This window comes from Sphaeramia orbicularis, chromosome 3 (assembly GCF_902148855.1).
Source record: "Sphaeramia orbicularis chromosome 3, fSphaOr1.1, whole genome shotgun sequence".
NCBI lineage: Eukaryota > Metazoa > Chordata > Actinopteri > Kurtiformes > Apogonidae > Sphaeramia > Sphaeramia orbicularis.
In genome coordinates, this window is record NC_043959.1 from 13,263,081 (window position 1) to 13,280,143 (window position 17,063).

The 17,063-nt window shown below is 35.8% G+C and overlaps 1 protein-coding gene across 1 annotated transcript in view; it reads left to right on the forward strand.

Annotated features, from left to right (window-relative positions):
- Window positions 1-401: 401 nt before the first annotated feature.
- slc12a1 (solute carrier family 12 member 1) overlaps window positions 402-17,063 on the forward strand; it is a 55,839-nt gene continuing 39,177 nt past the window's right edge. Inside the window, exons 1-7 of the mRNA XM_030125913.1 lie at window positions 402-665; window positions 4,587-4,727; window positions 6,289-6,364; window positions 8,878-8,973; window positions 14,546-14,685; window positions 14,777-14,887; window positions 16,161-16,272. Coding sequence (XP_029981773.1) covers window positions 402-665; window positions 4,587-4,727; window positions 6,289-6,364; window positions 8,878-8,973; window positions 14,546-14,685; window positions 14,777-14,887; window positions 16,161-16,272 — 940 coding nt within the window. The remainder of the gene's footprint in view (window positions 666-4,586; window positions 4,728-6,288; window positions 6,365-8,877; window positions 8,974-14,545; window positions 14,686-14,776; window positions 14,888-16,160; window positions 16,273-17,063) is intronic.

Sequence of the window (17,063 nt, forward strand, 5' to 3'; positions counted from 1 at the left end):
CCCTGGGATGGAGGGTATAAAGGTAGGCCATCAGAACCCAAGACCAGTCCACTGGAGTCAGTCCAACAGTAGACCAGGATCTGAAGCCTAAGACCAGTCCAACAGTAGACCAGGATCTGAAGCCTAAGACCAGTCCAACAGTAAACCAGGATCTGAAGCCTAAGACTAGTCCAACAGTAAACCAGGATCTGAAGCCTAAGACCAGTCCTGCCTAAGACCTAAGACCAGTCCAGCCTAAGACCTAAGACCAGTCCAGCCTAAGACCTAAGACCAGTCCAGCCTAAGACCAGTCCACTGGAGTCTGTCCAACCATAAACCAGGATCTGAGCTCTGTTTGGATGAGTGAAGCCTTAGACCTGCTCTGCTGTTTGACCCCTGACCATCTGATCTGAGTGTCCCCGATGGAGAGGCTGAAGTCCAATGGGGGGGGGGAGCACGTCAACGCCGCCTACGACCCCACTCTGGATGAGCCCCCGGTCTACCAGGAGTCCAGCTTCTCCAACGGGGGGGAGCATCGCACCGTCAGGCCCTCGGTGGTCAGCGCCTTCGGCCACGACACTCTGGACCGGGTTCCCAATATCGACTTCTACCGCAACGCAGGAAGTGTGAGCGGACACCGAGCTGTGAGGCCGTCCCTGCAGGAACTGCACGATGTCTTCCACAGGGTGAGTGGACGGATTTGAACTACAGACCTGCACGGGCTTTCTTTCTTTCTTTCTTTCTTTCTTTCTTTCTTTCTTTCTTTCTTTCTTTCTTTTTGTTTTTAGTAAATTAAATGTACATTGAAAATAAATACTACTATGTATACTACTATAACTATTACTATATATGCTACTACAACTACTACTATATATACTACTATAAAGCTACTATAACTATTACTATATATACTACTGTAACTACTACTATATATACTACTAAAAATACTACTATAAACATGACCATAAGTACTACAATATATATACTACTATAACTACTACTATATATACTACTATAAATGCTACTATATATACTACTGTAACTGCTACTGTATATATACTACTATAACTACTACTATATATACTACTATAACTACTACTATGTATACTACTATAAATGCTACTATATATACTACTGTAACTGCTACTGTATATATACTACTATAACTACTACTATATATACTACTATAACTACTACTATGTATACTACTATAAATGCTACTATATATACTACTGTAACTGCTACTGTATATATACTACTATAACTACTACTATATATACTACTATAACTACTACTATGTATACTACTATAAAAACTACTATATATACTACTAAAAATACTACTATATATACTACTAAAAATACTACTACTGTATATACTACTAAAAATACTACTATATATACTATATATATATACATATATATATATACTTTTTTTTTTTTTTTTTTTACTATACTACTATATATATATATATATATATTTTTTTTTTTTTTTTTTTTTTTTTTTTTTTTACTTCTCTATGTTTTTATTTTATTACATGTTTATTGTCTTATGCTGCTGTGCATTTGAATTTCCTGATGGGGATCAATAAAGTCTATCTTATCTGATCTTAAATCCTTTCTTTCTTTCTTTCTTTCTTTCTTTCTTTCTTTCTTTCTTTCTTTCTTTCTTTCTTTCTTTCTTTCTTTCTTTCATTTCTTCATTTGTTTATTTATTTTATGTAACCTTTATTTAACCAAGTGAATTAGTTGAGAACTGACTGGTCCTGAAGGGTAACTCAGCAGGTACCAATGTCACATTTACTTTTGCTTAAAGAATGAATGAATTTACTTTTATTATACTATTATTTTATTTACTTATTTAATAAATATAATGTAAATCCAATAGTATGATATCAAATAAAAAATAGGCTGGGGTTAGTTGTTTAAAGTCAGGTTTAACTTAAATCCATTTGCCCTTCACCTTCACCAGAACATCCACCTCTTTCCACCGTTTCTTCTCTAACATCCGTACCTGGTCCTACAGTCCATTCACCCAGGTTCAGGACTCAGAATAGAATGAAATGCACCCTTTTACATCTGTTAATTATTCCATCATCCTTCACAAGGTGCCGTCCCTTTTCGTGTCCACAGTTCAGTCATTATCTGTTTGTGTTAAGACCAAACACTGAAACTTACTTGACATACATTGGAGTTTTAAAGCTTTTTTATTAGACCAATATACGACCTTGAGCTGCAAAACAGACAGGGTTATAGGTCCTTTGGGTTTTAGTGGTTGAACCAGCTTAGCATTTATGGACTTTAACCCTTTAAACCTAAAATAGTCCTCCTGGACTTTTTTGACTATAAAAAGGTTAAAAATATGTTGTGTGTGAGTCCGTTTGCCCATTTTTCCAGAGGACTTTTTTCCTCAGATCTTTAAAAATTTAGCTGTTATTTACAATTTATTGCATGTTATAATACTGCAATAACAACTTCTTCTCCAGCTTCTAGTACAGGTGTGAGGGACATTATCGTAATGACCCAATAAAACCTTTAAAGTGCAACGTCTCAGGTTTCATAAACAGTTGGAATTTTTCCAATCGAACAAACAGTGAAAGAGTTACAGCCATCAAACTGTAAATGCACAGGGGGTGTCAGCGATGACACGTCAGGCTTGAAAGAGTTAAAGGTGTTTGGAAAAACAGCTGGAAATCCAAATTAAATTGCAGATGAACATGTTGGTTCATGGTAGTTAAGGTTCATCCTGTAGACGATGGAGACAGATTTATAATAATGTCTTGATGGGGAGACGGTAGTTTTCTGTGCTTTTCAGACAAATCTAAACCATAGAGTCTGAACAATAAAGGATAGAATAATCCTTAAAATTCTTTGATCTGAAGTGTTTAAGCTTTGTATAAGATAGATAGCACGATAGAACGATAGAACGATAGATAGAACGATAGATAGATAGAACGATAGAACGATAGAACGATAGATAGATAGATAGATAGATAGATAGATAGATAGATAGATAGATAGATAGATAGATAGATAGATAGATAGATAGATAGATAGATAGATAGAACGATAGAATGATAGAACGATAGAATGATAGAACGATAGATAGAACGATAGAACGATAGATAGAACGATAGCTAGATAGAACGATAGATAGAACGATAGAACGATAGAACGATAGAACGATAGAACGATAGATAGATAGATAGATAGATAGATAGATAGATAGATAGATAGATAGATAGATAGATAGATAGATAGATAGATAGATAGATAGATAGATAGATGAGCAGAGGAGAATAAAAAGAGAAACAGAGTCAAATATACACAGGGCAATTAAAAAGTGCAAAGATATAAAAATACAATTAAAAAAGTGGAGCTTTTCCAATAGTATCTGAATAACTAAACTGTTTTTATCAGATTTGAATTTGTCTATGTTTTATGATGGTTGTATTTTGTTGTTCTTAGCCCGTTTTACACCCTGTGTTATCACTTGTTTTACTTACTTATTTACTTATTTAATCCCTTGTTTTATGTTTGGTGTACGGCACTTTGGCCAGCTGTAAAGTTGTTAAAATGCATTATAAATAAAGTTAGTATGGTATGGTAAACTCTAAAAGTCCATAAAATATTAACTAATATGCATCAATTCCGCAAAATAAAAATGAAATTACTCACATATTCATGATCCTAAAATTGAACCATAATAACTATGATTCAAATTCAGACAAACTATGACTATTCTGACAAACCAGGTCTTGTGGTGGTGATTCTAAAGTGACATCTAAGAGGAACTGTATTCCAAACTGCAGCCTGTGTTGTCTAACTTCATGCTGCTGACTCATAGATTTGTTGCCCATAAGAATAGAATTACTTTGATTAACCCAAATATGGTGTTTGGTTGGTGTCAAAACATTCATGTGCATAAAATAGAAATGTGTTCATATTAGTCTATAGTTTTGCAAAAAAATAAATATGTTTAAACTGTTGAATTCACAATATTGTTATTGGCATTTAAGTTTAATATTGAAACAAACATGAATCAAAACAACATAAACACTCATACACACACCCATTCACACCACATAGACTTGCACCAAATGATATATAAATATATGTATAAATAACATACATATATTCTTATGAACATGTGTACATATATGTAAAATAATAATAATAATAATAATAATAATAATAATAATAATAATAATAATAATAATAATAATAATAATAATAAATATTAAAATACAGCAGTCATAAGAAAAAAAATTAAATAAAATTAAACAGTGATAATTTGTATGATATGTCCCTATTTTTCAGATACCATAACATTCATATATGGTTCCCATAATTGTACAAATTCCTCCAGTTTTCCTTTGGTCATATAAGTCAGTCTTTCCAGTCCGATGCACTCTGATAGTTCTTTTATCCAGTGCTTCATAGAAGGAGCTTCCATGCTCTTCCAGTTCAAAGCGATAACTCTCCTGGCATGTAGTATTGATCTTGTGGATTAGATTGAGGTCTCAGAACCTGATGTAGCAAATATGATACAAAGGGTTTTAAAGGGTTAAAACATTCTCCCTTTTGTTTTCCCTCTATTTTGTCTAGAACGGACAAATCTCAGTTCCAGACACTGTTGAGGACGATGGTGAAGGCAGTGAAGACACCCCCCGTGATGACGTGGAGTCGAACGCCCCCGCTGATAAGCAGGCGGGCGCGGTCAAGTTCGGCTGGATCAGGGGCGTCCTGGTGAGTTCGACTGGGTCGGGACACGCTCTGGGTTAGCGGGTCTCAGATCAAGTACAAGATCAGAGTCTGAGGATGAACTGCGGTTTCCGAACAGCTGCTGCTTCAGTATATGCATCGTTTTAAAACTGTGGTTTGTCAGTAAAATAAAACCTCGATCATCTCTCTCTTTTTACAGTTCTATATTTATTATTCCAAACAGACTCAGTAAACATGTACACTCATGGCCAAAAGGTTTAGGAATGACACATATGGATTTTTTTTTTTGCTTAATGTGATTTATTTGTCATTAAATTTCTTTGAACACTTGAATTATTCTTCACTGTAGCTCAGAAACATGTGGATATTAAAAAAAAAAAAAAAAGGAGAGACATTTCTAGTAAATTTTGAAAAAAAAAACAAAAAAACATTTACATTCCCAGAACTTTTGGCCACGACTGTAGCAAATTCTGATCTATCGTAATGTTGGGTGAATAAAGTCTGTAATTAAGTCAGTAAATACAGAGAAAGTGCAGCTGAAATACTGTGAAAACCCTCCATTATTATCGGCCTTTAATAAGTACAACTGTAACTTAAAAATAATGGGCAACAGAGGAGACGTGTCTAAGAGTTATCATGTCAGAATAAGAAATATACCAAATATACACATTAAAAAGACTGTGTTAGAACACAGTCAGAACAGCAACTTGTACAGTATGTACTGAACAAATATTATCAATATAATAAGTAAAAGAAATATATATAGAAATTAACATGGCGGACTTGCAGTTGGTTTAGGGGCGTGGCCATAATAATATTTTTTCTTTGTCTCCTGACGATGAATCTGTGTACCAATTTTCATGGCTTTACGACAAATTTTACGTTGGACGTGGTCCCATTGGCGTAATGTATTTCCACTTTTCAAGGGGGCACTGCTGCAACATTTCTTTACCGACATCTACGAAACCTATATGTAAATTCAATTTTGCACATTTCTGAATTTTGGGCAAAATTTGGTGACTTTTCATAAATGTTTAAGGGGTCAAATTTGAGCTCAAAGCACAGGAGAAAGAAAACTAAATATAAATAAATAAAAAATAAATAAAAATAACAATAATCTGAGCAGGAACAATATATCCGTTTCCATGGCAACCATGTATTTGGCTTTATTTGAAAGCTCTCAAGGTCCCCCACGTCTCTGTGGGGTCAGATGTCACGTGTCGTGCACTTACACACATGTGACTGACCCTGACTGGATGTCTCCCATTGACTCCCATTCATTCCATGCAGGTGTAAATATGTGGTTTGTGTACATGTCATGTACATGTTTGGAAAGGTCTGACTGTCGTGAATGTGAATATGCGTGAAAGTGGAGACAGTGGCGAAAGGCGACCGTGTCACTGGCGATTTCGTCCCCATGCACCCACTGCAGACTCAATAGGCCCTGCGCCGGCTTTACTCGGCTCGGGCTTAATAAGTGTGCATAAATATTGTTGTGTGTAATTCTAATGATGTGATTTCCTATATGAATGTATAAGATCCAAGCGTTCGGACAGTCAGTGTTCATTTCCTTTGTCTCTTTCAGGTGAGGTGTATGCTGAACATATGGGGGGTGATGCTGTTCATCCGTCTGTCCTGGGTGTTCGGACAGGCGGGCTGGGGTGAGCACCGTGGTTTCCATTCTTACAGCTTTTGTTTCTTTTGTGTCACTACCCTTTTTCCACACAAAACTCACTTTTTTACTTATAGTAGATATCAAACTGGGAGAAAAATCCAAGGCACTCTCTTTAAACATTAAAATGCTTTTATCAACATGGCACGGTCATATCCAGACCTAAAGAACACTTCTATGCGTTTTGGCTTCAGGAGCCTTCATCAGAGAGTTTTTTTTGTTTGTTTATTTGTTTTTGTTTTTGTTTTTGATTTCCTGATGAAGGCTTGAAGCCGAAATGGAGAAAAATGAAGAAAATGGGACTTTTTCTGCACTCTAAAAAATGATTCATGGGGTTAGTAAATTAAGCTTAAAATCAAGAGCTTTCTCCACTTAAAAAATTAAGTTTGTTATGTTGATAAGTTATTTTATTCAGTTGGTCTAAAATGAAAAACAAAGAAAACAGTCTTAACTCAGTAACATACTGATTTTGAACAGACATTTCTGCCTTTAATTTAACAAAGAAGTATATTAAGTTAGTACAACTTAAAAATCTTGTAAACTTCCTCTAAAAGCTGAGTACAAAGCTGACGGAGGGAAGCACAGAAAGAAAAGGGAGAAACACAATTTTACACAGAACTTTACTAAACTTTAAGGCTTGACAGAATTTAGCTTTGTTTCTGCAACACTAGTTTTAATTATTCAAGGACTGAATTCTACACATTTTGCTCCTTTCTGATTTAAAATTGTAGAATATATATTGGTGTGTTGGCTGCATTGCATTGTGGGTATTGGGTATATTGTTAAAACTGTGTTATTTTATGTGCAGGGGTTCAGCAGGGTTGTGGTGTTGGTGTTAATTTGGAGTTAATGTGTGCATGCTAATGTTTATTGGCCTTTTTGTGTTTATTTTTGTATTTTTATAGAACTGCACCATGAGTCAGAGCCACAGGCCAAACAATGCCTTTCCTGTTTATTATCTAGTGATGGGACTGTTGGCTCTTTGAAGAGAACCATTCAATCAGGAACTGTTCACTGAAAAGAGCCGTTTAAAAGACTGGCTCTATTATGATTTTTTGTATTAGTTTGAAACACCGATGTTTGAATAACTAAATAAGTTACATGTAATGATCGACATTACATTTTAAAGGTGTTTAATTGGCGCGGCAGTAAATATTATCTTACCGTAAAAAAGAATAGTTAGTTCAAATGTGTGGGCTAAATACATGACATGAGAGGTGACATTAGGCAAATGCTGGAATTTGACAAAAAACATCACGGTACATTATGTGGACTAGTCTGTAGTCTAAAAATTAAGAAGAAAATAAAACATTTTCTCATGAAATAACATGTTATTCTCCTCAAAACAAGAACAATAAATGTATGTAAACATACAGGAAAAATTGCACAAAATACAACAGTGATTAATCACTGCTATTACTTAAATACCTGAACTATAGTGCAATTCTTAGAACAAGAACAGTATGTTGGTAAATTGACAGGCAATTGGACACTCCCTCCTTAAAAAAAAAAAAATGAACGGCTCTTTACAAAGAGTCGGTTCTCATCGTTCATTTTAAAGAGCCGTTCAAAAGATTCGATTCATTCATAAATGTCACATCACTATTATTAACAACTGTAGTTATATTGTTCAGTGTAACTCCTCACTGCTTGACTAACATAATGCACTGTTTGTAGTAGAATGGGGTCAAAAGTATTGTGTGCAGTTGAGATATTAACATGTAGATAGATCTAGTAATTGAGATGCATAGAAAAATAATGAGCAGTTTGATCATATAACTGGAATTTCGATGTGGAATTTGTTCTGATGTACAGAAATAAGTTAGGCCACCTCAGAAAATTAAGGTAACTACTTGTATGGACATTGTTGAGTAGAATAAAAGTAAAACAATAAGTCAGTGTAACTAAATGGAGTAGTTTTTACACAATTAAAATTAAGTTGGTTCAACTTAATTAAGCTTATAGAGTACAAAGAAAATCATGTTGTTTGTACTAAAGTAATAGAGTTTACCTAACTAGTAAAGTCTTATGGCATTCAAGCAATTATGGCCAAGTTGAAATAACTTAAAAAGATTCATGTAAATTGTTACATCAATTTTTTACATTGACCCAGCATATCATTTTTTAGAGTGTACTAAATCTGTCATTAACTGAACATAAACCCAGTGTGTCCATCCACTGTCATTGATCCAACTCCATGGGTTTTACTGGGGAATCAATGTTGTAGAAGATGACAGTGTCTCCACGGTAACTACAGAGCCTCTGAACGTCCAAATATGGTCATATCTGATGACCATGAAAAGATGAAGAACTGTATTTTACACTAATTATTTATATGGATCGATAGGATTAATGGATCCAAAGTTATTAAACATTTTATATTAGTATGTGGTTTTGGTCATCTCTGGTTGTTTGGGTCTTTAAGGGTTAATGGTCTTATTTTTGTCCAGGCCTTTTTTGCGGTGCATTAAACTGAGTTGTGTGTGTGTGCGTGCGTTCCAGGTTTGGGAATAGTGGTGATCGCTCTCAGCTGTGTGGTGACCACCATCACCGGCCTCTCCATGTCAGCCATCTGCACCAACGGCGTCGTCAGAGGAGGTAAGTCACATGACGTCAGTCGACACCAAAGACAGAAAACAGAGCATAAGTGACAGATTAACTGAATCCAAGTTGACCTGCCCTGGCTGGGGTTTTATACAGGCACACACTTCAAACAGACAGGCAAATATCCAAAGCACTGACAGTTTAAACATTATTTTAAAGTTTTATGTTCCTCGAGATAACACAAACTCATTGTGACATAAAATCTTTTATGGAGAGAATAGAACAACCGAGAGGACAATCTGTGCAGATAAAGATGTGACGAGATCAAACCTGCACCTGGAGGTCATCCTTGGAAGGCTTCTGTGTTTTATAACCGACTCAACCTGTCCTGACGGGAAATCAATGAATCTGTGATGAGGTGATTAATCATCCACTACATGTATGTGCTGCATATATGTGCATGTGTCTGTGGAGGAATGAAACTCCACAGCTCCTCTTAGGAACCACTGGATTTATTATCATTTCTGCTTACTATGTTTATCTCCTGGAAACCCCACATGCAGTATGTGTCTGCAAACGTAGCACAGAACATTGGAGCAATAGGGAGAGCCGAGGTTATTATCGTTAATGAAAACTAACAAAATGACGAAAACTAGAATTGTAAAAACATTTGTGTTAACTGAAATAAATAAAAACTATGATTAAAAGAAAAAAATGACAACTAACTGAAACTGTATTGTGTGTTTACAAAACGAACTAAAATAGATGAAAATTATGGATAAAATTCCCTTCATTTTCATCTTTGTCAATGTCGGAATGTTTACTATACCCATGTTTGGTATCTTTTTTTTCAGCACAACTTCATTTATATCATCTGTCTATTATTTTTTTCACTTTAACCTACTATAAAAATATAAAAGGACAAAAAACACAAAAATATGTAATAATGATAATAATAATAATAATAATAATAATAATAATAATATATAAAAAACCGATTTGAAAAATGTATATACTTTATTGCATAAATAACACACAGATTCTTAATGAACCTTTTCAGAGACTTTAAAAGTGAATATTGGTTCCAAATATTAGGTATAGAAGATCTGAATTGTAATAAATTAAAACTATACTCAAACAGTTGACATAAAAGCAGATCTTTACATAGGCGTTTTCTCCGGAAAAGTGCGATAATCAAACACAGTTATCATGATAATTAGAAATTAAACAGTAATACTAACCGTCTGCAATTTTGCCGCGGTTTATCGTTATACCAGTAATCGTTACATCCCTAGTTGGACTTGTGCAGTTCGATTTAAAAACTCTTCACTTCGGCTAAAATTGGACAAAAACACTGGTCAGAACACCATTCATTTTAATAATAAACTGTATGAGTGTGGATGACAGGGCGTGGATCAAGCAGTGGCGATTTCTCACAGACTGCAAGGGAAGCCCAGCTTCCCCTAAAATTACGAAAATTAAATGGTTAAATATGTTCGGTTGTGTTGACATTTCATTGACTACAAATGTGTTAGAACACGTTCATCTTAAAGATGAGTTTGTTCAGAATCAGCTTTATCACAAATCATCAGACTCGATGTTGTTCACTTCTCCTCCATTCCCGTGTCTCTGTTTTCTCCTCCGTCTCTGCTCAGTGCATTTGTCCGTAGACTGTGGGCGTCTCTGGGCTTCAATGGGACTGAGTGGAACAGTTTTTTTCATTGCCTCAAAACTGGATGGTAATTGGATAAATCTCACGATGTTGTCCCGCCCCCAGACACCGGGCGTCTCTGGGGGTGAATGGAGCTGTGGGCGGAGCTCGGCCAGGCTGGACGCCAGAATCCCACGTGCTGATTGGAGGATCAGTTGAAAGGCTGAATCCCGTTTGATTGACAGCTAGTTTCAGATCTCCTCCTTCACTGACACAGTTCAGTTTAATACCGTCACACATTCTGCTGTGAAATCAGAGAAACTACTACGAAATTACTCGTTCATTTCTTGCACTGTAAATAAAACACACTCATTGTACTTCCTTGTTTCAATTTAACGTAATTTCAGCGTTTTCTTGTTTCAGTCACATAATTTAATCATTTCTTGTTCGAGTTTAATATCATTTTGTAGATAGTTAAATCAATCATACTGTCGGCTAGGTCGGAGTGAAAGGAGCATCTGCTGTTTAAAAAGGCTGAAGTCTTACACCCACAACACACTGGGCCAAGGCAATCTAAGCAGCCCAGCTCTGCTGGACATTCAGAGGACACTGGTCCAGTCCCTGGAAAAGACGCCTACTTGACACGATAAGGTCACTGAGCATTTTATAAAAAACGACCGGAGGGCTGAATGTATGTTTAAATAACTTGACTTTTTTTTTTGTTTTGATGTAAGCTGACAATGAGCTTCCCCTGTCTGAAAGACGAGCAGCCACCACTGGGATCAAGGTTATTATCGTTAATGAAAACTAACGAAATGACAAAAACTAGAATTGAAAAACCATTTTCGTTAACTGAAATAAATAAAAACTGTAATTAAGAGGAAAAAAACGGTAACTAACTCAAACTGTATTGTGTGCTTATAAAACGAACTAAAATGGATAAAAATTATGGATAAAATTCTCTTCGTTTTCTTCTTTGTCAATATCGGATTGATACGAAAGCGATTTATTTCGCTCTAGCAATTTAATCTAGCGGCACCATACGACACTTGACGTTCCGTCACTTGTGTTCACTTGTGGTTTCCAGTCGTCTTCTGGTCCCCACTCTACCTGTAAACATGAAGACTAAAGTTGGGAGAAAGCAGCAGAGCCCTGTCTGGGATTTATTTGAATACGATGGAGAAGAAGAGAAAAGATATAAAGAAACTAAAACTAAACTAAAACTAAGCATTTAGAAAATAACGAAAACTAATAAAAACTATCAAAACTGCTCTAAAAATGAATTAAAACTAACTGAATTAGAGAAAAAAAGTCAAAACTAAATAAAACTAAACTATAATGAAAAATCCAAAACTATGAGAACCTTGAGGAGAGCAGGTCCTGACTGGATGACAAAGATTTATTAACCCTTTATTATTCACTTGTGTTCCCTGATTTGAATGACTGTGTAAATCAGGGGTGTCCAATCCTGGTCCTCCAGATCTACTATCCTGTATGTTTTAGATGTTTCCCTCTTCCAACACGCCTGATTCAAATGATAAACCTATCATCCAGCTCTGCACAAGACTGATAATGACCGTCAGGTGGACTGGAAGAGGAAACACCTAAAACATGCAGGATAGTGTTCCTCGAGGACCAGGACTGGACACCCCTGATGTAGAGGGACTGACCCAATGAAATGGCGTTGTATGTCACAGCAGTTCTTATGGCATTTGGCGTGTTATACGTACACAGTTTTGTTAATAAATGCCATTTGGTCGCGTCTCAATTTACACCAAGATCTCAGGTTCACATAACCCCAACCCCTAACCTTCAGTGTGTGGTATTTGATGCGTTGTGAACATACACGCAGAAAGCTTATAATGCGTACAGACAACACGGCAATTTAAAGTGGCGTTTATTTACGCAATTTCATGATATCATATGGTGTAGAAGTATGAGATAATACTGACAAAACCAACCTTCAACCATTATGCACACTTCTACAGATAATAAACCACACAGGACATCTGGAACACACCAATAAACTAGTCTAAGGTTACGTTCAGATGCAGGTAAATGTGTCCCAAGTTGGATTTTTGTGTCCATACGTGACCTGTATCTGATCTGTTCCAGACAGTTTGAACAGCACTAATTTAAACATGCAATTCAAACCAAACTAACCAATGCAATGAAACCACTAGAAAAACAGTGTTTAAAATAAAAACCCAAAGCGTCTATTTTTATAGTGAGTCGGTCTCACTCACTGCTCTGGGTTTTACCCCCCATTTCACAGGTGGCGGGGGTGAACTGAGCATGCTCAGATGTCTATGAAAAGAACAAGGTCTATTCTATCAGCATGACTGGAAATTTAACTATTGAGTAAACAGTTGAATTTGTATGAATATTTAAAATAAATCATACATTCAGAACACTCACCACAGACATGTCAGGAGTGAAAGGGTTAATATTTGATTTGTATAGTTTTTAATTTTTATCACAGATTCTATTATTACCTCCGCCAAGGAGGTTATGTTTTTGTTGGCGTTGGTTTGTCTGTCTGTCTGTCTGTCTGTCTGTCTGTCTGCGTTCACTCTGCTGCTACATTCACAAGCGCCGCTAAGTAGCGTATCAAATACGTGACATTCCTGTAAATGATTCACATGCTGTGGACAAGTGTTTGAGCATATTGGAGGGATTCCACCCTTTTGAAGACATGGACGCTTTGACAGTGTTCAAGTGGACCTGGTGTCGTCTGTTTAGACCGTTTCTGCCTCAACACCATGTTGGCTACGTTTCGACCAAAACAATGCAGCGTACGCATGTGCAACGAAGGCAGAATCGTTAAGCAGGCAGGCAAACGATTCCAAGGAATCGAGCTACTGGGAGCCGGTTCTCAATTCCCATCCCTAGTGGGGGGGGGCACGGGGGCCCACTGATCTGCCTTGGTGGAGGTCTGCGCTCTCAGAGTGCTTTTCTAGTGTTCATAATTCATTCATGGATTTTCATATATTTTTATACTGACTATTTTTTTCTGTTTACAAGTGTTTTATCTGTGTGTTTTTGAGACCAATGCATCATCATTTAGTTTTTACATGATGGGAATGTTTAAATGACGACACAGCCAGCGCAGGGTGCACTGAGCGTGCTCCGATGTCTATGGAAAGAACAAGGTCTATTCTATCAGCATGTTAGGAAATTTGAACTATTGACTAAACAGTTGAATTTTCATGAATATTTAAAATAAATCATACATACAGAACGCTTACCACAGACATGCCAGGGGTTAAAGGGTTAAAGCAGGGCTGTCAAACTCATTTTAGTTCAGATCCACATTCAGCCCAATTTGATCTCCAGTGGGCTGGACCAGTAAAATAATAACAGTGAAGAAAGTAAAATTCTATTATGATCAGGTTTACATCTACAAAGTTTCCTTAAAAATCTGAATAACATGAACAACTTGAATTGTCTTAAGAAAAACAAGTGCAACTTTAACAATATTTTGCTTCATTTTTATCAGTTTATCATTTACACATGTGCATTAAAATCACACAAAACATTTAGTAACAGGCAGAATATTGGTCAAATTGTTTTTACTTTTCTTAAGACATTTCCGTTAAGGATATTCACATTTTTTGTAAATGTATAGTTTGGTAATGTAAACATTTTCATGTAATTTTACTTTTTTACACCAAAAAAACGAAGAGAAATTTGGGGTTGTCATTATTTATAGGTTATTATGATAATATTTTACTGGTTCTGACCCACTTCAGATCTAATTGGACTGTATGTGTCTGTGTGTGGAACCTGAATTAAAATGATTCTGACACCACTGATTGTTAATATCTTCAGTGTAATTTTTGCATTTCACAAATTCATCCCACGGGCCGGATTGGACCCTTTGGCGGGCCGGATTTGGCCCCCGGGCCACATGTTTGAGACCCCTGGGTTAAAGGGTCTTCCGTCACCAATGACTGCTGCCTTTTGTCGTTTCAGGTGGAGCGTACTACCTGATATCTCGTAGTCTGGGACCAGAGTTTGGCGGCTCCATCGGTTTGATTTTCGCCTTTGCCAATGCAGTGGCTGTTGCCATGTATGTAGTGGGCTTCGCAGAGACTGTCGTCGATCTGCTCGTGGTGCGTGATGTTTACTTTAAAGGAACCGATGGAACTGTTTCCACCCCCACATGTCCACTGTAGCCTTGACCAGTGCCTCCTTTGTGTTCAGGACAATGACCTGCTGATGGTGGACGAAATAAACGACATCCGAATCATCGGTTGCATCACAGTGGTGGTTTTACTGGGAATATCGGTGGCAGGAATGGAATGGGAGGCCAAGGTGAGACCCACACTGTAAAAAAAAACTGTAGTTGAACAGAATTTTCACTGTTTATTTTACAGATTTTTCCTGTATTTTCAATACACAGGAAAATATCAGTAACATGACAAAAATAGACTGTGATTTTACACGTCAAATGTAAAGTAACATGAAAAAACTGTAACTGTGAATAACCAAAAAATAAAAATTTTTTAAAAGACATTTTTTTCTTTTTTTCACTGAAAAATACAGTTAAAATACATTTGCAAATGTATCATAATTTCATAAATATTTCTTTTCTATTTATGAGATTAAACTGTTAATTGAAAGTTTAATACTGTAAAAAAATAAAATAAAATAAAACGAGATAAAATTACTGACAATTAACCATAAAAGAAGTATTTGTTCTGTAAGTTTAACTAGACTTGTTTGTTTATTGACAAATATCTTGTGTAATTACAGGAGGTTTCACAACAAAAATGTTGAATAAATGTATTTTTGTGAATGTGTAACATGTATAAGCACTGATAAACTGTCCAAATACAGTTTTTATCAGTGGATTGTACAACTTAGTCTCATTGAAAATTCTATCTATCTATCTATCTATCTATCTATCTATCTATCTATCTATCTATCTATCTATCTATCTATCTATCTATCTATCTATCTATCTATCTATCTATCTATCTATCTATATACATACATATATATATACATATATGTATGTGTGTGTGTGTGTAATTTGATTGTTTTAATACATGTAAATATTCTTTATTAAACATTAAAAAGTCAAAAAAATCTGCAAAATGTCATGTAAAGGTAGGGCAAAAAACTGTATTTTTATTATGGAAAATTACTGTATTTTTATGAGATGGTTATTTTCCGTTATTTTACAGTATTTTTTTTGGCACCCCTACTGCCAGAATAATACTGTTTTTTGTTTTTTACAGGGTTTTTTTTGTTTTTACAGTTTTTTTTTACAGTGTAGGAGACTTAGAAAAATTTAGTGGTATAGCACTAGATCCTGTTCTGATCAAGTAAAAATGTGTTTAGTATTTGTACATATTTCTGGTGTAATTCAATTCTTCCAGGAAATAATCTTAAAAAAAAAAAAAAAAAAAAAAAAAAAAAAGAAACCAAAAAAAATTGCCTTTTTTTTGTGCTTCTTTTTATTTATTTATTTATTTATTTATTTATTTATTTATTTTTACAGTGCACTTGAGTGTCTTGCAGGTGGAGGAACCCTCTGACTTTAACTTCTTTAACCCTTTCATTCCTCCTGCATCCCCCTCAGGCCCAGATCGTCCTCCTCATCATCTTGCTGGTGGCCATAGTAAATGTGTTTGTTGGAACATTTATTCCTGCAACTGAGAAAAAGAAAAGCCAAGGTTTCTTCAACTATGACTGTAAGGACACTGTTCAGATGAATGTCATGCACACGTTCAGCACAAAAAGCAGGTTTAACTCCACAATGCACTTCCAACCCCCCCACCCCCACCCCTCTGTATATTAGCCCCCACTGGAGCACTAAAGAATCTTCACTATTAACATTCATGGTGGATGTGTTAGCATTCATTTTAATGTTGTAGTGTTGCTTATTGTATATTATACGAGGCTACGACTGACGTCATATGACCCATGAAAGGCACCATCATCTATATTATAAACAGGAAGTGGACTCTGTGTGTGTGTCGGTCATCACACTAACTCCGTACACAGCTGACTGCTACAGTTTCATATTAGTGTTATTTTCATCATTTAACAGACTAGTGAAAACAGTAAGTTGATAGGATCAATATTTTGGGAGATACTGGTAAAGTTTGAATACAACAGCCTTATAATCACGTAGCTATGGCCATGATGGTTGACAGGAAGTACAGTACCACGCTGCATGATGGGAAATGAAGTTAAAAAGATGAACAATGCCCTTACTAACTTCAGTCCCTCGATATCTGTATTAATATATTAACTGTCGCTGAAATTTTAAAGCATGATTTACCAAACAATTTTTATGTCAGTACGTATTAAATACAGACGAACATCTTTTCTCAGACTTAGCTCTGCCCAGCAGGTCAACATGCTGCGACAAGTCTATTTATTTATTTAGTTATTTCTGCCAAAAACAGACAGATTTGACTCCTTAACCGATTACCTCTCTCTCTCTCACTCTGTGTCTCTCTCTCTCTCTCTGTCTCTC